The 26,666-nt window shown below is 42.5% G+C and overlaps 1 protein-coding gene across 1 annotated transcript in view; it reads left to right on the top strand.

The window, feature by feature from the left end:
- Positions 1 to 203: 203 nt before the first annotated feature.
- The window catches only part of LOC139259511 (regulator of G-protein signaling 10-like), a 91,118-nt gene continuing 64,655 nt past the window's right edge, over positions 204 to 26,666 (top strand). The window contains exon 1 of the mRNA XM_070874997.1: positions 204 to 399. Within this exon, the coding sequence (XP_070731098.1) occupies positions 348 to 399 (52 nt within the window). The 5' untranslated portion in view covers positions 204 to 347. The remainder of the gene's footprint in view (positions 400 to 26,666) is intronic.

Here is a 26,666-nt window from a genome sequence, read left to right as displayed (position 1 = left end):
CACCCTTTCATCTACCTAAACTGATGACACAGCTTCGCATTTCCTTTTTTTTGACCTGCGGCTCTCTCGCTTGCATTTTTCTCTCTTCCTGTACTTTTAGTGGCTGTCGGGGTGTCAATGTATTGCGAGGGCTGAACTTGTGATGCGTTTTGAGTGAAGTGTAACCACAGGAAGCCCATGCCACTTGTTAAGCAGAGGGGAGGAGGAAGATGCACACTTTTTTTTCGCGTCAGTGAGTCAGTCGGCAGATTGAGAGAGAGAAAAAAAGACCTGAGAGAGAGAGAGAGAGGGAGGAAACAAGAGTTTGCAAGGAAAGTCACAGCTCTGCCTTCCTTCTGGCCGGGATCATGTTCATGTCCAAAGCTGTCAGCCGGCTCAGCCGCAAGCGGCCACCTTCAGGTAAGTCCACGATCACATTCACTCTCTGATCTCCCCAAAAAGCACGTTGGAGGGCTATCTGTGTGGAGGTTTTTTTTTTAAAAAAAAGCTCTAAATCTCTCATTCAGGTTGAAGATGTGCCCTTTGTTGTTAACGGACGGCCGGTTGGCACGCGCGCCCTCCTCTCTCTCTCTCTCTCCCTCACGCGCCGCCCTCCGGCCAACCGTTTCTCGCTGAGTTGCCGGGAAAGCGCGCGGGCGGGCGACGCGCGTGGAAAGCTGAGGTAAGCACCACTCCGCCGGCCGGCCGGCCGTTCGGCAGAGCGTTTTGCGTTTTGCAACCCCCCCCCCCAAAGAAAAAGCGGAACTACACAAACAGCACAGAAAGTAGCTGACTTCCAAGTTTCTCGCAATATTCAACGGACCTAAACTGCTTTTACTTCAAATTATACTCCCTCCCCCCCTACCACACACACTGCCAGTTTGCTGTTTTCTAAATGATTCTTCACTGGTGTTCGTCCCAGCTTTCTCAGTTCAAAGAATAAGGAATTGGTTGCTGGGGAAGGACTTGCTACCGCATTTTTTTTTTAAAGTAATGTTTTTCACCATCTGGCAGCACTTGACTTCTTTGGAACTATTAGTTTTATTCAGAACAAGAAGTGACAAAGGAGAGTTGGGAGGTGTAATGTATTTGTGTGTGAAATCTCTACCCATCTCCTATTCTCTTCAGATTTCAGTTGCCCTGCCTGTGGGGTCACATCTAGACTTGTCTCACCATATAGAATGACAATATAGCGGTGCAGGCTCGAAGGGCCGAATGGCCTACTCCTGCACCTATTTTCTATGACAACACATATAGAATAGCCATTTTGAACTGACTGATTGTTTAAGTCATGCATGGCAACTGTGATGAAACTGCTTCCTCCACAAAACTTGTGCGCTGGGCAAAATGAGCCTTTTTGGGAACCATGCCATGTCTTCATTATACCTGTATAGTGGAATAGGAAATCAGACTGAGCTTGCTTCTCCTTAGCCTGGCTTCTTAACCCATGGTGTCCTGTTACTCCTACACCGATCTTTAATCTAATGATTATAAATTCTTCTGGTGAAGAGTATCTGATTAGTACTATTCATGCACTGTAGATTTGGTCGACTGTGAATGCATTCCAATCACCCCAGTATTGACTTTGCAGTTGGACAGCAATGAATGAGAATACATGTGTTTATTTTTGATCTCTATATTCCATGTTGTGACATTTTTATCTCCTGTGTGCTGTCTGCAATCTTCATGACAGCAAAAACATTTCAGTATTGCAATAACAATGTTGTGCAGCTGGGTGAGATTTTACATTTATTGCTGGTTTTAATTCAGTTCTTCATCATTCGAACCTGTCTTATATACACCTGTAATTTTTCTTAGTGGATATGTTTCTCAGTGATTGAGCTGCAGCTTCGTAACATGCAGTGAGATACAATTGATTAGAAGCTGTAGGTTTCTATCCGATTCATGTTTCCATTGACATAATAAATACTTTGTCGAGTTGACTGCTGTGAAAAATATTGCAGGTAGTACAGATGTCAGGAGCTAACACTGCGGTTTGTTAAAGAGAACATGCTGCTACTCTTCACTCTTCATTGAACACACCATGCTGTTGCGATTAGGACTGCACTTCATAACCCAGGCTAGTGCAAAACATGAAAAAAAAAAGAAAATTTCCCCTGAAAATTGTTTCCCTTCTGCATTAAACCAAATATTTTAGTGGTTTAACCATGGTGCTACACCACAGTTTGTTTCAATAAGATTAAATGAAATTCCATCTTTTGACATGATGCAAGTTTTAAAAATAACAAAATCACAAAAATCGAAAATCAAGAGGACTTGTGTTAGACCCATTTCTCCTGATGCATTGAAGATTATATAGATTGCCAACAAAGACAAAGCTATATTAACATGCTGATTTAGTGTGGCTATACATAATGCAATCAAATAATGAATTAGCACAAAGCCAGATATCAGGTACAACCTAATTATTACACCCAACTATTAATACATTCAGGAATGCAGGCTAAAAGTTGGAGTAAAATTTTTCACGACTCACTTTCTAATATCAGTTAAATCATGCTGGTTCTAATGTTTCTTTACCTCGTACTGTAATTCCATTTATTTTAAAGAAATTTGTATTTTTATGAGAAAAGAAGACTTCCAAGAGCTAGATATCAAGAATCCACTATTTTTTGAACACTGATCATTTAGCAAAACAGCAAGAGAAATAATAGGATGTGTAATACTTATTGATCAGTCCTTGATACTTTTCATGTTTCCTCTTTAATGGAACTTTTATTCAAACACCTATTATGTTTTATGATTTAACTTATAATATTTTGAATCCTAACACAATGTTGTTACAGTATAACTGTTATCACAATGAACTGGTCTAGGTGTATTTTGCATTTTTTTAAGATGTTCAAAAAAACTTCTTTCACATTTTAAGATAACGGACTAGAGTTTCCCTAACCTGGTTTTCTGGTGCCGTCACCCGAGGTGCGCCGTTTTTATCTGTCTCCAAGCACGCCGAAAAAAAGACGTCAGTATTCTGGCCGCTCCCCAGCCTCTCTTTGATCGTGGCGCAGCGTGGCCCAATGGATTGGTGGCGGATCCAGGTCCCGGCGCTGAAAACAATGCCGGGACCTCCTCGCATGCGCGCTAGAGTCTGCGTGCATGTGCAGTAGCTCCTGGCAGGCCGAATCTGTGAGTATGCGCTGCAGGCTGTGTGGGAGGGGCCGGAAGCACGCCGTCCCTAGCCCTGGCCGAATGGGCTCCCTCAGGTAGGACTTCTATTTTTTATTTGTTATTTACTGATTGATTTTGGTGCTTTAGGTGCAGGGTTCCTTCTTTTTAATTATTTATTGATTGCTTATTACTTTGGTCTTGGTGCTTTAGGGGCAGGGTTCTTTCTATTTTATTTGTTAATTAATTGCTTATTACTTTTTGTGCATTGTTTGGTGCTTGATGGTGCTTTAAATGTAGTTACTTGCACCGATTCCTTAACTCTAGGTAAGGTTGTTCTGTGTGGACAGAAGTGGCAACATACGTTGGCCTAAGCTAGTTTGGAGCAACTATTTGCTGGCCAAATGCCTAAAACAGGGGTAAGTGACCGGGAACGCCCTCTTTTGAAAAAAAAAGGAACTAAAAAAAAACCTACTAACTCACTTACACTGGTGCAAATTAAATAGCCAGAATTGCAACTAAAAAAATAGTCCAGAAAAATCAAGTTGCTCCAAAAAAAAGGAGCAACTCCTGTGGAAACTTGGGCCCTATATTCCTTTATTGATGTTTGGTGTGTTTAATGGACTGAGTAGAGTAACAGAACATCAAATTGAAATAAGCAGGAATATAATCTGATTTCCAGGTTAGGTTGGGTAAATAATGATCCAAGATAACTCTTAAACGCATCAAAGCTACAGGGTACAACAATTAGATGATGTACTATTCAAATTCACAGTATCATAAAATAATCCAAAACAGACTTAAAACTCAACGCTATAGGACATTTCTATTTATTTAGATTAACGTACACATTTTGTTTACAAATAACCCTGACTTCTGCTTTGCAAGGCTAGTTCCTGTCTAACGCAAGAGTCAGGAACCAGCAGTGCAGACTGGAGAACATTGCTATTTATAAAGCCAACACTCTTAATCATTGATGCAAAAATCTCCCAAATGGATCAAATCTCAAGCAGAATTTTTGGTAAGTACGGTATTTTTATTATTTGGTTTAACAGTGTCCCTGTTTATTTGTGAGGACTTACATTTTAACTCTCTAACACTTAATTATTTTCCATTGTGACTTGATTGTCACTCTGGATGTCATATCCTTAATGTTCAACAGGATTACTAATATCATGTCAATAAAGTGCTCAAAGCTAATAAGTTGTAAAGAGATGATTAAAAAAGTGAAACTACTACATAATTACAAAGAAAATCATTGTAACTGATGGAAAACATCTGCAGCTGCTTTCAGGAATCGTGCCATAAGCACTACTAAATACCTCCAACCATCTAACTTTACCTTATTTAGACAGTGCTCATTTCCTTACATATTAGGCCTGTAACATGTTAAAGCTTAAATGAAATGCACATTGTGTGAATTGCTATAATTACCTCTGATTCATTTTTAATTTATGAAATGGAATTTTTATGAAACAGACTTCATTTGTAAATTGGTCTATTTGTTTCTTTGAGAGAAATCCCATTTTCTGAGGAAATAGATTAAATTAGTCATTTAATGCAAAACTCAACATAAGAAATTACACTTGGGGAGTCCACCATAGTGCTGTGCAATTGCATGGAATGATTTTCTAACCATTGTGTTAGCATTGGATGGTTTATTGCACTAATATGGAGTGAAGATTTCTTCACTAAATTGAGAACCCATTCTTTAGAAACATATTAGCAATTTTGCTGTACATAATGCACATAAGAAATCTTCCCACATGAACAATTTATCAAAGAAAATAGAGTAGCTTTGTTGTTTGTTTACCATTGTCATTATGCCGCCATTTAGTCCTTTATCTGGGACCTTGGCATGCTTTGGCCTTTGGGCTTTTCTGTTGCTGTTAGTAACAGAAAATATTAGCTGATGGGAATCCTAAATATCAGTGTGGGATACACCTTCCTGTAATGCGGAATCTAAAGGGAAAAATATAGCCAAATAAAATAATCTTACACCAAATTGGATAGTTATAAATATAAGCTTGTGTTTACTGAGAACTGGGATTATACTGATGCAGAATCCATTTCTCCTTTTTAAGATCAGTTGGCTAAAACCACCATCTTTTTGATAGAAATCAGACAGCAGTATATAATTGTAATGGTGGAAGGGACTCACTAAATTGACACTGGTCATTACTGAGTAGTCTATCGGAAGACTTGGAGAAATTGTACTTGGGAGGCAACAGCATAAAAGTTTATAGTAGCGTTCCATGTAGTTGTACAGTTACAACTTCCTATGTTTTTAGTCAAAAACAGTTATTCATTGGGAAGATGTTAGTAATTGGAATTTATTCCACAAAAAGTCCTTAAGTATCCACACCCTTTGTAACTATTCATTTGAAGAGGTTTATAATTACATGGTGGGGTGAGGGATACAGTTGCAAATGTTTAAGAACATATTTTTCTTGAATGAATTCAAGTAACACAAACAAAAGCCTTTACGATCCAACTCTCCCTCCAGGGGAAGGGTAGTGAAAGGAGGAAGGGAAATCCTGTTACTTTAGACTTTTGTAGTGCCATTTCAGAAACAAAAGAAATACATGTCAGTAGAATAGAATATTATAAACAGAGTAACCCAGAGTGCGCTGAAAGGCTGTTGTGTGCACAAGGACTCTATTGTTATTGTTTGTAAAAGATATCTAAAGCCCTTAAAGTTTCTTACAACTTTATAATCTTTGATTTAAGCCTGTTATGCTATTGCAGTTCAAAAAATATTTTGTTTGATATTTCTTATTATTTGTTTGCTGTATGTATCAAATTATGCGCTACTCGTGTGATGGCTGAGTGGGTAATGCACAGCCAGGAGCGATACTGAATGATACTGACCAGAAAAGTCCCGTTGTTTTCTGAGTTAGCTGATTTCAGTAGGAGTACAGTACTATAATTATCTTCTGTGCTTGTAGAATAGGGAGCAGGAAGATCAGCCTCAGCTTCCACTCCCAATCACTATCCTTTGCAAGAGGATGCTTCTATGCGGAAATGCTACAAAGACACCCTCAAAGCCTCCCTGATAAAGTGCGACATCCCCACTGACACCTGGGAGTCCCTAGCCCAAGACTGCCCTAAGTGGAGGAAGCGCATCCGAGAGGGCACCCCGAGTCTCAACGCCGGGAGCGTGCAGAAATCAAGCTCAGGCAGCGGAAAGAGTGCGCAGCAAACCAGTCCCATCCACCCCTTCCCTCAACAACTATCTGTCCCACCTGTGACAGAGTCTGTGACTCTCGTATTGGACTGTTCAGCCACCAAAGAACTCACTTCAGGAGTGGAAGCAAGTCTTCCTCGATTCTGAGGGACTGCCTATGAGGATGATATGTGGACACCAGATGAGAGTAGGATTGTACTCACCTGTAATGCTCCTATGGTTGATGTATATTGGTACTTGCCATCTAGGCTGATATGTGCAGAATGGTACCTTGGGTGAGGTACTGGGCACTGGCTGTGAAACTGCAAGTCATTAGTTTTAGGAGGGAAGGGAGGGAATGACAACTTTCATTTATATAATGCCTTCAACATAGCAAAACAAGCCAAGGTGATTCATAGTTGAGGGGCATAAGAAAGCTTACACATCAGTTGTTTTTGTTTGTAAAAGAACTTACCAGCAACCAATAGCAGCATCCAGTTCTTCATTCATGTTTTAGAATATCAGCATGAACATGACTATTCACAGCGTTGCAAGCAGTTATGTAGCTGCCGCTTGCATTCACACTGCTGCTAAAATACCCAGACACTGCATCAGTTAACCCTGTGTAAAGACTAGAGTGTATCAATGATTATTTCCCATGGTGAGTTCACATCCCAATTAAAGCTTAGGCCACCAGATTCATTCAGTCATTACCAACAAAAGTTACTAAATGTCATGTAGTGAGTGTATGTGTGATTGACACAGGTTCCTCTGGTTAAATCATTTTGATAGTTTGTAGTATTCTCCCACTTTTTTTTTTAGGTGCTCAGGAACATTTTCAATTGTTACTTGATAAATTAAATCCGAATGAAAACCAAGATTAAAAAAATGCATGTTACATTTTGTGAGTGAAACTGTGGAGAACATTCAGTGCTTTGAAAGGCTCACAAAATATTTCTGTATGCTTCATCATCATCACAAGCAGCCCCTCGAAATCGAGGAAGACTTGCTTCCAAGTGAGTTCTCAGGTGACTGTACAGTCCAATACGGAAATTACAGTCTCTGTCACAGATGGGACAGATAGTCGTTGAAGGAAAGGGTGTGTGAGGAGTCTGGTTTGACGTACGTTCCTTCCGCTGTCTACGCTTGTCTTCTGCATGCTCTCAGCAACAAAACTCGAGGTGCTCAGCGCCCTCCCGGATGCTCTTTCCTTCGCTTAGGGCAGTCTTTGGCCAGGGATTCCCAGGGGTCGGTGGGGATGTTGCACTTTATCAAGGAGGCTTTGAGGGTGTCCTTGAAATGTTTCCTCTGCCCACCTGGGGATCGCCTGCCATGTAGGAGGTCCGAGTAGAGAGCTTGCTTTGGGAGTCTTGTGTTGGGCATGCGGACAAGGTGACCCGCCCAATGGAGCTGGTCGAGTGTGGTCAGTGCTTTAATGCTGGGGATGTTGGCCTGATCGAGAACACTGACGTTTGTGTGTCTATCCTCCCAGGGGATTTGCAGGATCTTGCTTATGCTTATGACTTATGCTACTATCATATTTTACAGCATATTACCCTTTATTTTAAGCAAGTTAATGCATCTGTTAAAATAGTGGCCAGAGAATTTCCTGGCAATGTGTAATGTGTTAAAATATTAAATGTGTAATTTTGCTCCTTCGAGGTATCTTTTCTTCTGTTCGCTAATTTTAATGAAAAAGTAGAGAATAAAATACAAAAAAAAATATAGCCCTCAATGTATTTTTATTTTAGTTAAGTATTGCAATGTTTATATTTTTCATAATCTACTGAAAAGGAGAGATAAGGAACAGACAACAGATTCTATTTCACTGTGTAATGGCAGACATTTAAAGATCACATGGATGAACTACAACAATTGTACATCCCTGTCTGGCGTAAAAATAAAAAGGGGAAGTTGGCTCAACTGTGGCTAACAAGGGAAATTAGGGATATTGTTAAATCCAAGAAAGTGGCACATAAATTGGCCAGAAAAAGCAGCAAATCTGAGGACTGGGAGAAATTTAGAATCCAGCAGAGGAAGACTAAGGGTTTAATTAGGAGGGGGAAAATAGAGTAAGCGTGCAGGGAACATAAAAACTGACGGCAAAAACTTCTATAGATATGTGAAGAGAAAAAGATTAGTGAAGACAAATGTAGGTCCCTTGCAGTCAGAATCAGGTGAATTCATAATGGGGAACAAGGAAATGGCAGACCAATTGAACAAATACTTTGGTTCTGTCTTCACTAAGGAAGACACTAATTAAAACCTCCCGAAAATAATAGGGGACGGAGGGTCTAGCGAGAAGGAGGAACTGAAGGAAATCCTTATTAGTCAGGAAATTGTGTTTTCGGGAAATTGATGGGATTGAAGGCCGATAAATACCCGGGGCCTGATAGTCTGCATCCCAGAGTACTTAAGGAAGTGGCCCTAGAAATAGTAGATACATTGGTGGTCATTTTCCAACATTCTATAGACTCTGGATCAGTTCCTATGGATTGGAGGGTAGCTAATGTAACCCCACTTTTTAAAGAAGGAGGGAGAGAAAACTGAATTATAGGGCCCAAGTTTCCACAAGAAAAAAAACGGGCGCCCCTCCGAGCTGGGCGCCCGTTTTTCGCGCCTAAAAAAATCCTCGGTATTCTCCACCTACTTGCATGTCCTCTGGCTCTCGGCGCAGCCAGCACGAGCTGTGGGGGGGGCGGAGCCAGGTCCCTGCACTGAAAACAGTGCCGGGACCTCTGCACATGCGCTACAGTGGGCATGCAAGTGCAGTAGCTCCAGGCGCCGAACTGTGTGGGAGGGGCCCGAAGCACGCAGCCCCAAGCCCTGGCTAAATGGCCTCACTGGGGCTGCGTGAATAAGGCTCCTCCCACGGCCAGCTCCTGCTCCCACCCCCCCCCCCCCCCCCGACCAGACCCGACACTCGCTCCCCGCCCCCCCCCCCCCCCCCCCCCGCCTCCGGACCAGACCCGACCTGACACCCGCGCTCCCCCCCCCGCCCCGCCGACCAGACCCGACCCGCCCCCCGCCCCAACACCCGCTCCCCCCCCTCTCTCCCTCCCCCTCGCTCTCTCTCCCCCTCCCCTTCTCTCTCTCTCCCTCCCTCCCTCCCCCTCTCTCTCTCTCCCTCCCTCCCTCTCTCTCTCTCTCTCTCTCTCCCCCTCCCTGCCGCTCAGCGGCATGAACGGCTTTCTCCCCCCCCCCCCTCCCGCTCAGCGGCACGAACGGCTGCAGAATTCTCCCTGGCTGAAGCACTTTCACACAGGTAGGAAGATGGTTTATTTAATCTTTTCTTGGCTTATAAAATGTTTATTCAGGTTGGATTTATTTGTATAATATTTGTAGAAGTATAAATAAGGATTTATTGTCGAATTTAATGAGTTCCCTTCCCCCCCCCTCCCCCCCCACCTCGTTCTGGGCGCCTAATTTGTAACCTGCGCCTGATTTTTTAATGTGTAGAACAGGTTTTTTCAGTTCTACAAAAATCTTCACTGGTTCCATTCTACTTTAGTTTGGAGTACATTTTCACTGTGGAAACTTTGAAATCAGGCGTCAGTGGCCGGACACGCCCCCTTTTGAAGAAAAAATTCTGTTCCAAAGTAGAACTGTTCTACCTGACTAGAACTGCAGAAAAAAAAATGTGGAGAATTGCGATTTCTAAGATAGTCCGTTCTCCACCAGTTGCTCCTAAAAATCAGGCGCAAATCATGTGGAAACTTGGGCCCATAGACTGGTTAGCCTGACATCGGTAGTGGGGAAAATGTTGGAGTCAATTATTAAAGATGTAATAGTAGCGCATTTGGAAAGCAGTGACAGGATCGGTCCAAGTCAGCATGGATTTATGAAAGGGAAATCATGCTTGACAAATCTTCTAGAATTTTTTGAGGATGTAACTAGTAGAGTGGACAAGGGAGAACCAGTGGATGTGGTGTATTTGGACTTTCAAAAGGCTTTTGACAAGGTCCCGCACAAGAGATTGGTGTGCAAAATCAAAGCTCATGGTATTGGGGGTAATGTATTGACGTGGATAGAGAACTGGTTGGCAGACAGGAAGAAAAGAGTAGGAATAAACGGGTTATCTTCAGAATGGCAGGCAGTGACTAGTGGGGTACCGCAAGGTTCAGTGCCAGCTATTTACAATATACATTAATGATTTACACAAAGGAATTGAATGTAATATCTCCAAGTTTGCAGATGACACTAAGCTGGGTGGCAATGTGAGCTGTGAGGAGGATGCTAAGAGGCTGCAGGGTGACTTGGACAGGTTAGGTGAGTGGGCAAATGCATGGCAGATGCAATATAATGTAGATAAATGTGAGGTTATTCACTTTGGTGGCAAAAGCAGGAAGGCAAAATATTATCTGAATGGTGACAGATTAGGAAAAGGGGAGGTGCAACGAGATCTGGTTGTCATGGTACATCAGTCATTGAAAGTTGGCATGCAGGTACAGCAGGCGGTGAATAAGGCAAATGGCATGTTGGCCTTCATAGCGAGAGGATTTGAGTATAAGAGCAGGGAGGTCTTAATGCAGTTGTACTGGGCCTTGGTGAGGCCACACCTTGAATATTGCACAGTTTTGGTCTAAACTGAGGAAGGACATTCTCGCTATTGAGGGAGTGCAACGAAGGTTCACCAGACTGATTCCCGGGATGGCAAGACTGACATATGAAGAAAGACTGGATCGATTAGGCTTATATTCACTGGAATTTAGAATTTTGGAATTTAGAAGAATGAGAGGGGATCTCATAGAAACATATAAAATTCTGACGGGATTGGACAGGTTAGATGCAGGAAGAATGTTCCCGATGTTGGGGAAGTCCAGAACCACGGGTCACAGTCTAAGGATAAGGGGTAAGCCATTTAGGACTGAGATGAGGAGAAACTTCTTCACTCAGAGAATTGTGAAATTCTCTACCACAGAAAGTTGTTAAGGCTAGTTTGTTAGATATATTCAAAAGGGAGTTAGATGTGACCCTCACGGCTAAAGGGATCAAGGGGTATGGAGAGAAAGCAGGAATGGGGTACTGAAGTTGCATGATCAGCCATGATCATATTGAATGGTGGTGCAGGCTCGAAGGGCCAAATGGCCTACTCCTGCACCTATTTTCTATGTTTCTATGTAACTGAAATAAGCAGACAGAAATAACTTTCATACGACTCATAAAATCATGAGAGTTGAGAAGTCTCAGTTTCTGAGTGAAAATCAATATAAAAATCTATGAATTTTCCAATGATGGTGCTAAAAGCTGAAGAACATGTTGGGCTGGATTTTGCTCTACATTTTTCGTTACACTTGCACTTAGTATGGGTTTTTGCACAGCCAAGTATCCAAAAAGCGCAGTACCCTCTACTGGACATCTAGGACCTGTGTGAGTAGGGAAAGCAACTGTGCATGTCCTTAACCAATTAGATTGAAGAATTGTTAATAAGCAGCACAGAGCCTAAGTCAGGAAGTGTCAGTTAGAATATTGAATTCAATGTCAAATCAGGTACAGAAAGCAAAATAAAGAGAGGGAAAGAAAGATGGGATTAAGAAAGAGCTAAAAGAGACAAAAAGAAAAAGTAAAACAAAAACTCTTTAGTTAAATCTTTAAATTTTTTTAAATCTTCAACAATATTTAAAATCTGAAAGAATAAGATGCCACACTGTAAAAGTTAATTTTCAGTGCCAGAGAGATTATTTTTGGCAGTGATTAAGACTTATCATGCCTTAAAGGGTACTTAGACTGGAATGGATAGCCCTAACTTTTCTTGAAGAGTTTAGTCCGTATATATGAGGTAAGTACAACAGAATCATGCCATTCAAAGAATTTGAATGGTGAGCCAGACGGCAAGATACCATTTCGGGAAGCACTTGGAGAAACGTTGCATATGGGTAGCAACTTCAGTATTTCCGCGTTTAATTGGCATGTGCAGTCGCCAGAAGTTGTTGTCTGATTTCCATGTAAATAACGGTGAGTACTGTTAGCCTCACCATTATTTCTACAGGAAAAGCTGGTCCATTATGTATAGAAGTGACATTAGGCCAAGTGATGATGCTAATGAACATCTTCATAAGTGAGACTGCCTAGAAAAATTATAAATGACAGTATTTAGACACAAAATATTTACAGTAAGCAGGATGCTAATAATTTGTGAATTGTAAAATAACTATTTAGAGTAACAAGGAACAGAATAGTATTTCACAAGATGTGGATTAGGACATCAGTCTGTTCTTTCAATTTATATTGGCCCGGATTTTGCGTTGGTAATGATGGCAAAACTGTCAGCATTCACCATGATTACTCCTCTGAAAGTGACAGCAACGGTTAGAGTCAGCGCATGCGCAGATAAACAAGGAAATCCAGGAGTTGCTGTCAATCATTCCCTGCTCCTCCACAAGTTGTACTGTGGAACTTCATGGAGCCGGCAATCACTTCAAATCACATATAAGGACAAAAATTTGCCCTATTACACTAGAATATCGCTGTTAAACCACCCCCCTAAAAAAATTAAGCCTTGTTGAAAGAGGTGTAACTGGGTTTTTAATGGCATATTGACTGGTGAACAACTGTTCTGGTCTTGAAAAACTAATTTTATATTTGTGGAATGTCAAGTTTTTCCATTCATATGATAAAAATTACATTGTTATTAATATAATAATTTTAAAAAAAAAGTTTGTTTATGATATTTCCGCTTCTACCTTAATCCTATGTGTATGTCCCAATCTTTATATCACTCTCTAAAATTTATAAAAAGTAAATTATAATATCTGCATTTTACCTCCTGGTTTGCTGTCTGTGAGAATTCTTCAATGTGATTGCCTGCTTAGCCTGTGTGGTGACATCATATTTGTTGGACCCTGGAGATTCGCTTGATTTTGTGCCAGATTCAAACTAACATTGGGAGAGCTGAAATTCAGACCGCAGAGATCGCTCGATCTTTGTGGCCAGCTTTTTTCGAGGTCGGCACTGAGTGCCGTCGCTTCGCCTCTGACCGCAAATTCCGGGCTATTGTATGAGTGAAAAATATTGCTGCTTGTTTAAATGAAAGTAGCCATTGCTATTGTACACTTAAAATTTGTTAAAACAATTTACCAGGAGAGAGGATTTTGCCTTCTAGAAAAATATATTCTTAGAGGAGTGACATGTTTTATTTTTATTTAAATATAATTTTAATTGTACTTTATATTAACGACTTGGAAGAAGGGACGGAGTGTAACGTAGCCAAGTTTGCTGATGATACAAAGATGGGAGGAAAAGCAATGTGTGAGGAGGACACAAAAAATCTGCAAAAGGACATAGACAGGCTAAGTGAGTGGGCAAACATTTGGCAGATGGAGTATAATGTTGGAAAGCGTGAGGTCCGGCACTTTGGCAAAAAAAAATCAAACAGCAAGTTATTATTTAAATGGAGAAAGATTGCAAAGTACTGCAGTACAGCAGGACCTGGGGGTACTTGTGCATGAAGCACAAAAGGTTAGTATGCAGGTACAGTGATCGATCAGGAAGGCCAATAGAATCTTGGCCTTTATTGCAAAGGGGATGGAGTATAAAAGCAGGGAAGTCTTGCTACAGTTGTACAGGGTATTGGTGAGGCCACACCTGGAATACTGTGTGCAGTTTTGGTTTCCATATTTACGAAAGGATATACTTGCTTTGGAGGCAGTTCAGAGAAGGTTCACAAGGTTGATTCCGGAGATGAGGGGGTTGACTTATGAGGAAAGGTTGAGTAGGTTGGAATTCAGAAGAATGAGAGATGATCTTATCGAAATGTATAAGATTATGAGGGGGCTTGACAAGGTGGATGCAGAGAGGATGTTTCCACTGATAGAGGAGACTAGAACTAGAGGACATAATCTTAGAATAAGGGACCGCCCATTTAAAACTGAGATGAGGAGAAATTTCTTCTCTCAGAGGGTTGTGGATCTGTGAAATTCGCTGCCTCGGAAACTGGGACATTGAATAAATTTAAGACAGAAATAGACAGTTTCTTAAACAATAACGGAATAAGGGGTTATGGGGAGCGGACAGTGAAGTGGAGCTGAGTCCATGATCAGATCAGCCATGATCTTGTTGAATGGCGGAGCAGGCTCGAGGGGCCATACTCCTGATCCTATTTCTTATGTTCTTATGCTGACAAGATAGTTTTAAAATAATTGCGTAGTGCAGTCTGAGCTTGACTAGTCCTATCATCCTTCCTCTACTCTGGACAGATACATGGATAGATGTGTCAGGGAATCTGATACACGCTATTGGTAAATGAGCACACATGAGAGCGCATCTCTCTCAGCCGTTCAAAACAGTGGCTCTTGATTACATAAAAAACATCTGTTTGTTAGATTGTTGGCTGCAAGATGACAATTTTAATCATGTAATCTGGCTATATCAATGCTTATATATTGTGCTACGGTTGTAGCTGACTTCACAGCAAAGTGAAATGGTTGACTGTACTCACCAAAAAAATATACACTGCTTATTGTGTACTGTAGAATGACAATGGAAATATATAGAGTCTACAGTACAGAAACAGGCCATTCGGCTCAATTGGTCTATGCCGGCGTTTATGCTCCATGGGGCCAAGTTTCGGCCTGAGTTGCTCCTGTTTTTTTGGAGCAACTGGTTCAGAATGGAGTATCTTAGAAATTGCAATTCTCGGCATTTAGTTTGCTCCAGTTCTAGTCAGTTAGAACAGTTTCAGTTTGGAACAGATTTATTTTCCAAAAGGGGACGTGTCGGCCACTTACGCCCGTTTTGAAAGTTTAGGCAGTGAAAACTTACTCCAAACTAACTTAGAATGGAGTAAGTGTAGATTTTTGTACGCTCAGAAAAACCTTACCTACACTTAGAAAATCAGGCGTAGGTTACAAATCAGGCGTAGGAAATGGCGGGGGGTGGGTTTAAAGGGAAGTTTACAAACATTAAACACTTCAGTTTTACAAATAAAGAGCCATCATCAATAATAAATGATAAATACATCAATAAATCAACCAATAAATCAATCAAAAAAAATTAATAAAAAATAAAAAAAATTCAAAAATCAATAAATAAAACATTTTCTACTTACCGACTGCAGCACCGGAAGCCCAATAGCGTGCTGGGACGGGGCCCCCCCCAGTGTGTCTCTGTCAGTGTCTCTATCTCTCTGTCTGTCTGTCTGTGTGCGTCTCTTTCACTCTCTGTCTGTCAGTGTCTGTGTTTCTGACAGCGAGGGGGGGGGAGGGAGAGAGAGAGGGAGGGGGAGAGAAGGGGGGAGGGGGAGAGAAGGGGGGAGGGGGAGAGAAGGGAGGGAGGGTGAGAAGGGAGGGAGGGAGGAAGGGAGAGAAGAAGGGAGGGAGGAAGGGGGAGAAGAAGGGAGGGAGGGGTGGAGAAGGGAGGGAGGGGGAGAAGTGTGGGAGAAGGGAGGGAGGGAGGGGGAGAAGCGAGGGAGGGAGGGGCAGAAGGGAGGGAGGGGAGGGAGGCTGAACGGGCCCGGCCCGGCCTGGCCCAAGACTTCGGGCGGAGCCCGCCCCCAGCACCGGAGTTAAAGGTAGGTGGCCGGGGGTCGGGACCTGGGGGGAGGGGGGAGGGGGGTGGGGGGGAGCGGGAGTCGGGTCCGGGAGCGGAGCAGGAGTCCGGGGAGTCGGGTCGAGTCCGGAGGGGGGGGCTGCGGGAGTCGGGTCCGGGGGGGGGGGGGGGGGAGTCGGGTCGTGGAGTGGGGGGGGGATGCGGGAGTCGGGTCGGGCTCCGGGGGGGGAAATCGGGTCGGGGGGGGGGGGGAGTCGAGTTGGGTCCGGGGGGGAGTCGAGTCGGTCCAGGGGGGTGGGGGGGGGTCAGTGGGGGAGTCGGAGCGGGAGCTGGGGGCGGGGGGGGTTTGAGAGAGCCAGCTGAAGGGAGGAAGCAGGAGCTTGGGCGTGGGAGGTGTAGCCTGATCCACGCCGCTCCAGTGAGCCCATTCGGCCAGGGCTAGGGGCTGCGTGCTTGGGCCCCTCCCACACAGTTTTGGGCGCCTGGAGCTACTGCACATGCGCGCCCACTGTAGCGTGCCTGTGCAGAGGTCCCGGCACTGTTTTCAGCGCAGGGACCTGGCTCCGCCCCCCACAGCTCGTGCTGCGCCGCGCCCAGCTCCAGAGAACCTGCAGGGAGCCGGAGAATGTGTAAGTATTTTTTAGGCACACTTTCCGACGCAAAAAACGGGCGTCCAGGTCGGGGCTGCACCGTTCTAGGCGCGGCCCGAAACTTGGGCCCCATATGTGCTTCTTCCACCTCTCTCTCTAACCATATCAGCATATCCTTCTATTCCTTTCTCCCTCATGTGCTTATCTAGCTTCCCCTTAAATGCATCTGTGCTTTTTGTCTCAACGACTCCTTGTGGTAGCGAGTTCCACATTCTTACCACTCACTCCTTGGATAAATAAATTTCTCCTGAATTCCCTATTGGATTTATTAGTGATTATCTTAAATTTATGACCTCTAGTTTTGGAGTCCCCCACAAGTGGAAACATTTTTACTACATCTACTCTATCAAACACTTTCATTATCTTAAAGTTACCCCTCAGCCTTCTCTTTTCTAGAGAAAAGAACCTCACCCTGTTCAGCCTTTCCTGATGAGGATAACCTCTCAGTTCTAGTGTCATCCTTGTGAATCCTTTTTGCCCCTTCACCAACATTGTGCACAATAGTCCCAAGTGTAGTCTAATCAAAGTTCGATACAAATTTAACATACTTATCTGCTTATCAATTCTATTCCTCTAGAAATGAATCCCAATGCTTGGTTTGATTTTTATGGCTTTGTTAACCTGTGTTGCTACTTTTAATTATTTGTGTATGTGTACCCCTAGATCCCTTTGCTTCCCTACCCCATTTAGACTTATCCAAGCAGTATGTGGTCTCTTTATTCTTCGCACCAAAATGCACTACCTCACACTTACCTACATTGAAATTTGCCCATTCTGTTTATTACCCTCTTGTATTTTGTCGCAGTCTTCCTTTATGTAAATTACACCCCCAAATTTGGTGTTGTCCATAAATTTTGAAATTGTACTTCTGATTCCTGAGTCCAAATCGTTCAAGTAAATTGTGAACAACAGTGGTCCCACCAATCCCTGTGGAACACCACTTCCCACCTTTTCCCAGTCTGAGTAGCTACCTCTAACGGCTACTCTCTCTTTTCTATTTTGTAGTTAGCTTATTACCCATTCTGTTATCTATTCCCTGAGTCCACATGCTCTGACCTTAGTTACGAGTCTATTATGCGATACCTTATCAAAGGTCTTTTGAAAATCCAAATATATTTACTGTATTACCCTTGTCTATTGTTTCTGTTGCCTCTTGAAGAATTCAGGAAGGTTGGTCAAGCATGACAGTCCCATTTGAAATTGTGCTGACTATTATATTTTTAGTTTCTAGATGTTTGTCAATTACATCTTTGAGTAAAGATTCCATTGTCTTTCCTACCACCGATATTAAGCTGACTGGTCTATAGTTCCCTTAACTTGTGTATTCCTTTTTAAATATAGGAATCACGTTAGCTGTCTGCCAGTCCTCTGGCAGTCTTCCCCTTTTTAATTAATTTTTATATTTATGTAATAGTACCTCTGCTATTTCTTCCCTAACTTCTTTTAATATCAATGGATGCAATCCATCCGGACCAGGGGTTTTATCCTCTCTAAATTTTATTAGTTTATCTCTCCCCTTTCTATCTCAAATGTCTTTTATATCATTTATGTTCTCTTCTAATTTCATGCCCACCTTATTACTCTCCCTGGTAAATACTGAGGCAAAGTAACTATTTCTTGGTCTGGATTTTATGTTGATAATAACGATGAGGCTAACGGAGCTCACTGTTACATGAAGTAAATTGACAGCAACTTCTGGCATCCGCACATGTGCATTTAAACACGAAAATCCGGAAGTTGCTCTCAGAGATATCCCGCCCCTCCACATGCTGCGCTGTAACAGTCCTCGCTGATAGACACAGCACTGAAATCAATGTATATGATTCTAATGGCGTGAAATTGCAGTATTTGCTCACTAGTTACCCCCTAACACTCCAGAAAAAGTTAGAGCTGGTGCAATCAAGAATAAGTGAATTTTTAATGGCGTGATAGTAATAATTACTGCCTAACAACCTATTTGGTCCTGAAAATTTTATTTGACAAGTGTGGAGTCTCATTCCTTCAGAATTTACTTAGTGTTGGAGATTTAATTCAAAAAAAAATTCTGTCTCTTAATCCCATCTTTCTTTCCCAATCTTAATTTAGTACATGACTTTACGTTGAATTAAATCTAATTTATATTTCCTGCTTTATACCTCCTGGTTTAGACTCTGCATGTTATAGCGAGGATTCTTCAATCTGATTGGTTGGAGAACCTTGCTGTGACTTGACCTGCTCACAGACGCCCCAGATTTCCTAGAGAGCGCGCTGGAAATGATCTCTAACTAGTGCAAGTTGCCGCTCAAAAGCTCGCAGCTGTTCAAAATCCAGGCGAACATTTCTGCCATTTTGCAATCATTACCTGTGAGTTTATCTTGTGCATCCCTTCATCATCCTATCCTTAACCTGATTTTCTTTTGTTATTGATGTGTCTGTAGAATACTTTATTTCTTTTTCTATTCCTTGCTAATTTAATTTTGTAGTTCCTCTTTGTCTTCCTAATTATTTTATTGACTTCTTTCCTAACCTCCTCGTATTCCCTTTTGTCATCCTTTCCTTTATTGTCCATGTAATTAGAGAATGCCTCTTTTTTTAGTTTCAATTTTACCTGTGTGCCTTTTCATCCATGATGTTTCATTATTGACTAATTTGTCCTTGTTTTTAGAGGAATATATTTCTCTCAAACTCTGTTGATCACCATTTTAAATATTTCCCACTGCTGCTCTATCTTTTTGTCAATTTGTTTCCAGTTTACTTTCCCTAGTTCCATTTTCAAATCCTCAAAATTAGATGATTTCCAATCTACTATTTCGGCCTTTGTTTTACTTGTCCGACTTTCTCAATCTTTATCTTAAACCTTATTATGTTATGATCGCTACTGCCTAGATTTAAAAAAATTAGTTAATGGGATGTGGGCATCACTGGCAAGGCCAGCATTTATTGCCCATCCTAATTGCCCTTGAGAAGGTGGCGGTGAGCCACCTTCTAGAACTGCTGCAGTCCGTGGTGAAGGTACTCCTACAGTGCTATTAATTATTTCCCTCACTTTATTTTTAACAGTCATTTTATACTTATGCTCGATAACTGTATTTTTTCCCCTGACCATTTGTGTTACCGTTGTTCCGTACCTTGGTCTGACCCTTACTCTCATCTTCTATTTCTTTTATCTTCAGACATGCTATTTTCATCAGATCCCTGCCTCCATCTTACTAGTTTAAAGCCCTATTCACAGCCTTCTCTATCCTTTCTGATAGGACATTGGTCCCATTCCGTGTCAGATGGAGCCCATCCCAGTGATACAGCTCCTTCCTGTCCCAGCATTGAAAGTAAAATCACTATTACTATTTAAGTTTTTCCTCTAGTTTTAATTTGTCAAACAATTTGTCAAAACTAATTGTTTTATACCTTGACATGTTGTACAAATTCTCTAATACCCCTGATATATTCATAAGTGAATCAGCCTGGCTCTGGTAGGATTTCTTGAAGAAAGTGCTTTACAGTTGTTGAAACATTTAAACACGAATCTTTGTATAATATGATCACATCATATAACTGAGAACATAATTTATATTTTGCTGATTATTGAAATGCAGGGGATAGTTCAATGTTGGAGCAAATAGTTCGCCTTTATGTCCCAGATCAGCAGAGACATAGATGGAAAATTTATCAGAATTTAACAATATTCTGGAACTAGGCTGATTGATTCATGGCAGAACATTTACTTAAGCTCCAAATTCTGCTAGCAGACAAAACTGGTTGGCCAGAATACCACTAACTGTTTACAGTCAGCCAGGCAGTAATATTCAACAGTTCATTTCTCAAATAGCCCATGTTTCATTTACTTTATATAAACCCATGACTATGTTTATGTATTTTTGGAGTGGAATTGGGACTCTTGCCAGTTTGGGGTGGTGAAGTTATAGTTTGCTAGTGAGTACAATGGCACAATGTCTTTTTTTAGCAAGACAGAGGAAAGGTGTTTTTTAGACATTCAATTCGTAAATTCTGTTATAAGGCAGATAGAACACTGCATTATATCTGTGTATGTCTGTTAATCTAGTGCCAACTACCTTGAGAGAAAATGGCAGCCATTGCTCTACATTGGATGTAAAATCAACCACGTACTAAGAGTGCATTTAATGTGGAACTTTTGACATATTTGCAAGAAGTGTCCAATAAAATGCCTACAGTTTATAGCTCTGGCAATGGAAAGCATTTGGCTTCTTTAAGATCACTGATTGGGTTTCTGAAACCTGAAATTAATATCATATTAAAAGCAATTCCTCCTGTCAGCTTTATCTATTACACAGTATCAACATTTAGTTTTATTTGCATTTTTTTCAGTTTATCTCTCTGTTCCTCCCTGAGGCCATTCATTTCCATGTGTGCCAAGCAACAAGCACATTGCTGAAAGTGTCACTGTTTATGTACAAGTGTGCATGAGTTTCCTTTCTTTGCGCTGATCTTACTGCAACAATTTAGAATCCCTGTTTGCCCCATTTACAGTGTGCAGTTGGTGTCAAGCCCACTTACACCAAGTAGCGATTGTAAGCCTCATTTACATTGCATGAGGCTGTTTGCTTTCTCAATATCAAGTAATAGGATATCAAGAGCGACCTCTAATCTCACTATGTAGATAGTATCAGTCAACAACAACAACAACTTTTATTTATATAGCATCTTTAACGTAGTAAAACGTCCCAAGGCGCTTCACAGCACTGTTATAAGACAAAACAGATAAATTTGACACTGAGCCACATAAGAAGAAATTACGGCAGATGACCAAAAGCTTGGTTAAATCAGTAGGTTTTAAGGAGAGTCTTAAAGGAGGAAAGAGGAATAGAGAAGTTTAGGGAGGGCGTTCCAGAGCTTAGGGCCCAAGCAGCTGAAGGCATGGCCACCGATGATTGAGCAGTTACAATCAGGGATGTTCAAGAGGGCAGACATCTTGTGGGGTTGTGAGGCTGAAAGAGATTACAGAGTTAGGGAGGGGTGAGGCCATGGAGAGATTTGTAAACTTAAGGATGAGAATTTTGAATTCGAGGCGTTGCTTAACCGGGAGCCAATGTAGGTCAGCGAGCACTGGAGTGATGAGTGATCGGAACTTGTTAGGACACAGGCTGCCGAGTTTTGGATGAGCTCAAGTTTATGTAATGTAGAATATGGGAGGCCAGCCAGGAGAGCGTTGGAGTAGTGCAGTCTAGAGGTAACAAAGGCATGGATGAGGGTTTCAGCAGTAGAAGAGCTGAGGCAGGGGTGGAGCCAGCGGTAGAGGTGGAAATAGGCGGTTTTAGCTATGCTGATGATATGTGTACGGAAGCTTATTTCAGGGTCAAATATGACGCCTAGGTTGCGAACAGTGTGGTTCAGCCTCAGATAGAAGCTAGGGAGAGAAATTGTATCATTGGCTAAGGAATGCTGTTTGTGGCGGGGACCAAAGATAATCGCTTCGATCTTCCCAATATTTAATTGTAGAACATTTCTGCTCATCCAGTACTGGATGTCGGACAAGCAGTCTTAACAATTTAGAGACCTTGGAGGGGTCGAGGGAAGTGGTGGAGAGATAGAGCTGGGTGTCGTCAGTGTACATGTGGAAACTGACTCCGTGTTTTCGAATAATATCACCAAGGGGCAGTATATAGTTGTGGCAGAGGCCAAAGATAGATCCTTGGGGGAAACCAGTGGTAACAATGTGGGAGTGGGAAGAGAAGCCATTGCAGGAGATTTTCTGGCTACGATTAGATAGATAAGAATGGAACCAGGCGAATGCAGTTCCACCTAGCTGGACATTGGTGGAGAGGCATTGGAGGAGGATGGAATGGTCAAAGGCTGCAGACTTGTCCAGGAGGATGATGAGCCGATAATTTACCTTTGTCACAGTCACAAAGGATGTCATTTGTGATTTTGATGAGAGCTGTTTCGGTACTGTGACAGGAACAGAAACTAGGTTGAAGGGATTCAAACATGGAGTTCTGGGAAAGATGGTCACTGATTTGAGAGGCGACAACATATTCAAGGACTTTGGAGAGGAAAAAAAGGTTGGAGATGGGGGCGGTAGCTAGCAAGCACAGTGAGGGTCAAAGGTTGTTTTTTTGAGGGGAGGGGTGATGACCGCAGATTTGAAGGCAAGGGGGACAGTACTTGAGGAGAGAGAACCGTTAACAATGTCAGCTAACATGGGAGCCAAAAAAGGAAGTTGGTGGTCAGCAGTTTAGTGGGAATAGGGTCAAAGCAGTAGGAAGTGGGTCTCATTGACAAGATGAGGGTGGAGAGGTCAAGAGGGGAGTTCAGAGAGAAACTGGCGAAAGATGCAAGTTTAGGGCTAGGACAGGGGAGAATCTAAGAGGAAGTTTGGCCCGGTGGGCTAGGGGAAGGAAGGGAACACGCAGAGGCAGCTGATCAGATGTTCTCAATCTTTGAGACAAATAAATCCATGAGCTTCTTACACTTGTTGTTGGAGTTGATTTGTGGTGGAGAGGGTTTAAGGAGACGGTTAGCAGTAGAGAATAGTAGCCGAGTGTTATCTTTGCAATCCAGAATGATCCTAGAACAGTGAGCAGTTTTTGTAGACAAGAGTCGGACCTAATAATGCTTTATGTGGTTAAACCAGATCTGGCGGTGATTGGCTGAACCAGTTGTCCGCCAAATCCGTTCAAGTCTGCGCCCCTTGGACTTGAAGGAATGAAGATAAGGGCTGTACCAGGGGGACCAGCCAGGGTGAGAGAGAGTAATGGTTTTAATAGGGACTAGGGCATCAAAGGTGGTGATGAGGGTGTGGTTGAGCAGATCGGTGGCTGCAGAAACGTCATGGTGAAAGGAGGGTCAAAGGTTGGGCAGTTTGGAGTTGATAAATGCAGTTGTAAGAGAGTTTTTTCCAGAGGTGGATGCAGAAGGAAGTAGGGTTGGATTGGGGAAGGGGGATGTGGGTGGAGAGAGATACAAGGAAATGGTCAGAGATGGCCTTATCTGTAATTGACACGGTAGGAATAGCGAGGCCACGAGAGATGGCAAGGTCAAGGGTGCCCATGAATATGCGTTGAGGAATTCACATGGAGGGAGAGATTAAAGGAGGATAGTGAACTCAGAGGAGAGAGAGCATGATGAATTGAGATAGAGGTTGAAATCACCGAGGATGAGGTCGCTCGGTGCAGAGGCTGAGGGAGGAAAGCAGTGAAGATATCTCGGTGATAAAATTTTTATAAGTCCACTTGTACTGTATAGCCAACTTTATATCACTTTATCCTAACCAGGTACTGTTGTAATAAGATAAGAACTATTCTGCTAATTAACTTCAAAAGTTCATTATTACATGGGCATTATTCACAGGATTTACAAATGATGACCAGATGTCTAAATCTGGATCATCGGCGCTTTTCTTATCTACCACTAGAAGATGTCAGTAGAATCATAGAATGGTTACAGCACAGAAGGAGGCCATTCAGCCCATTGACGCCATGCCGACTCTCTGCAAGAGCATTTCAGCTAATCGCACTACCCCGCCCTTTCCCTGTAGCCCTACAGGTTTTTTTTTCCTTCAGGTACTTATCCAATTCCCTTTTGAAACCCAGAATTGAATCTGCCTCCACCACCCCTTCAGGCAGTGAATTCCAAATCCTAACCACTCGCTGCATAAAAAAGTTTTCCTTTGGTTCTTCTGCCAATCACCTTAAATCTGTGACCGCTGGTTTCGACCCTTTGACTGATAAATAAAAGCTTCTGATGAGCATCATTTTCCACTTTTCCATTAAATATGGATCCTACCTTGCACAACTCCAAACAGTGGGAAATAGCATGCCTGACCCTTTATAATATATCCTTTATTATTGGACTCCATCCTTTAAAGAAATTGTTAATACACAGTGGTGACCTTTTGGTACCTTGTCCAAATGATCATTATTCGTGTGCTCTGGACATTTGGCATTGGTCCCTCACCAGTGTCCAAACACAACTTTCAGTAAGTGTCATTGGATAATGATTAAGAGCTTCCATAATTTATGGCTACTTAATTGCAATGAATTATGAAAACAGTAAGCTTCCATGCTTGAGTTATGGCTACATAATGACAAAATGAGTAATAACACAATTGTATCACTGCATTTATTATATAAATAACTAGGCTACAGAAACCAGCCAGTAGTTTCACTATAACCAGTTTATTCAGAATTCAGGAGCAGGCTACTTCCCAAGATGGGAATCAGCCACATATCTTGTTTATGTCCCGATCTCTGTATCCTCCTCCAGCCCTATAACACTGTGTTCCTCCAATTCTCGCCTCTTCTGCATTCCCGATTTCCTTCACCCCACAATTGCCAACCATGCCTTCAGCTGTCTAGGTCCCAAGCTTTGGAATACCCCCTTTAAACCTTTTCACCTCTCTACCTCTCTCTCCTAGAAACATAGAAAATAGGTGCAGGAGTAGACCATTCAGCCCTTCGAGCCTGCACCGCCATTCAATGAGTTCATGGCTGAACATGCAACTTCAGTACCCCATTCCTGCTTTCTCGCCATACCACTTGATACCCCTAGTAGTAAGGACTACATCTAACTCCTTTTTGAATATATTTAGTGAATTGGCCTCAACAACTTTCTGTGGTAGAGAATTCCACAGGTTCACCACGCTCTGGGTGAAGAAGTTTCTCCTCATCTCGGTCCTAAATGGCTTACCACTTATCCTTAGACTGTAACTCCTGGTTCTGGACTTCCCCAACATTGGGAACAGTATTCCTGCATCTAACCTGTCTAAACCCGTCAGAATTTTAAACGTTTCTATGAAATCCCCTCTCATTCTTCTGAACTCCAGTGAATACAAGCCCAGTTGATCCAGTCTTTCTTGATATGTCAGTCCCGCCATTCCGGGAATCAGTCTGGTGAACCTTCGCTGCACTCCCTCAATAGCAAGAATGTCCTTCCTCAAGTGAGGAGACCAAAACTGTACACAGTACTCCAGGTGTGGCCTCACCAAGGCCCTGTACAACTGTAGTAACACCTCCCTGCCCCGTACTCAAATCCCCTCGCTATGAAGGCCAACATGCCATTTGCTTCCTTAACCACCTGCTGTACCTGCATGCCAACCTTCAATGACTGATGTACCACGACACCCAGGTCTCGTTGCACCTCCCCTTTTCCTAATCTGTCACCATTCAGATAATATTCTATCTCTCTGTTTTTACCACCAAAGTGGATAACCTCACATTTATCCACATTATACTTCATCTGCCATGCATTTGCCCACTCACCTAACCTATCCAAGTCACTCTGCAGCCTCATAGCATCCTCCTCGCAGCTCACACTGCCACCCAACTTAGTGTCATCCGCAAATTTGGAGATCCTACGTTTAATCCCCTCACCTAAATCATTAATGTACAATGTAAACAGCTGGGGTCCCAGCACAGAACCTTGCGGTACCCCACTAGTCACTGCCTGCCATTCTGAAAAGTACCCATTTACTCCTACTCTTTGCTTCCTGTCTGCCAACCAGTTCTCAATCCATGTCAGCACACTACCCCCAATCCCATGTGCTTTAACTTTGCACATTAATCTCTTGTGTGGGACCTTGTCGAAAGCCTTCTGAAAGTCCAAATACACCACATCAACTGGTTCTCCCTTGTCCACTCTACTGGAAACATCCTCAAAAATTTCCAGAAGATTTGTCAAGCATGATTTCCTTTTCACAAATCCATGCTGACTTGGACCTATCATGTCACCTCTTTCCAAATGCTCTGCTATGACATCCTTAATAATTGATTCCATCATTTTACCCACTACCGATGTCAGGCTGACCGGTCTATAATTTCCTGTTTTCTCTCTCCTTTTTTACAAAGTGGGGTTACATTGGCTACCCTCCACTATATAGGAACTGATCCAGAGTCTATGGAATGTTGGAAAATGACTGGCAATGCATCCGCTATTGCCAAGGCCACCTCCTTAAGTACTCTTGGATGCAGTCCATCAGGATCTGGGGATTTATCGGCCTTCAATCCCATCAATTTCCCCAACACAATTTCCCGACTAAGAAGGATTTCCCTCAGTTCCTCCTTCTTACTAGGTCCTCTGACCCCTTCTATATCCGGAAGGTTGTTTGTGTCCTCCTCAGTGAATACCGAACCAAAGTACTTGTTCAATTGGTCTGCCATTTCTTTGTTCCCCGTTATGACTTCCCCTGATTCTGACTGCAGGGCATCTACGTTTGTCTTTACTAACCTTTTTCTCTTTACATATCTATAGAAGCTATTGCAGTCCGTCTTAATATTCCCTGCAAGCTTCCTCTCGTACTCTATTTT

This window comes from Pristiophorus japonicus, chromosome 3, assembly GCF_044704955.1.
Source record: "Pristiophorus japonicus isolate sPriJap1 chromosome 3, sPriJap1.hap1, whole genome shotgun sequence".
NCBI lineage: Eukaryota > Metazoa > Chordata > Chondrichthyes > Pristiophoridae > Pristiophorus > Pristiophorus japonicus.
The sequence above is the reverse complement of the archived record's forward strand: the minus strand, read 5'-3'. Positions and strand labels throughout refer to the sequence as shown.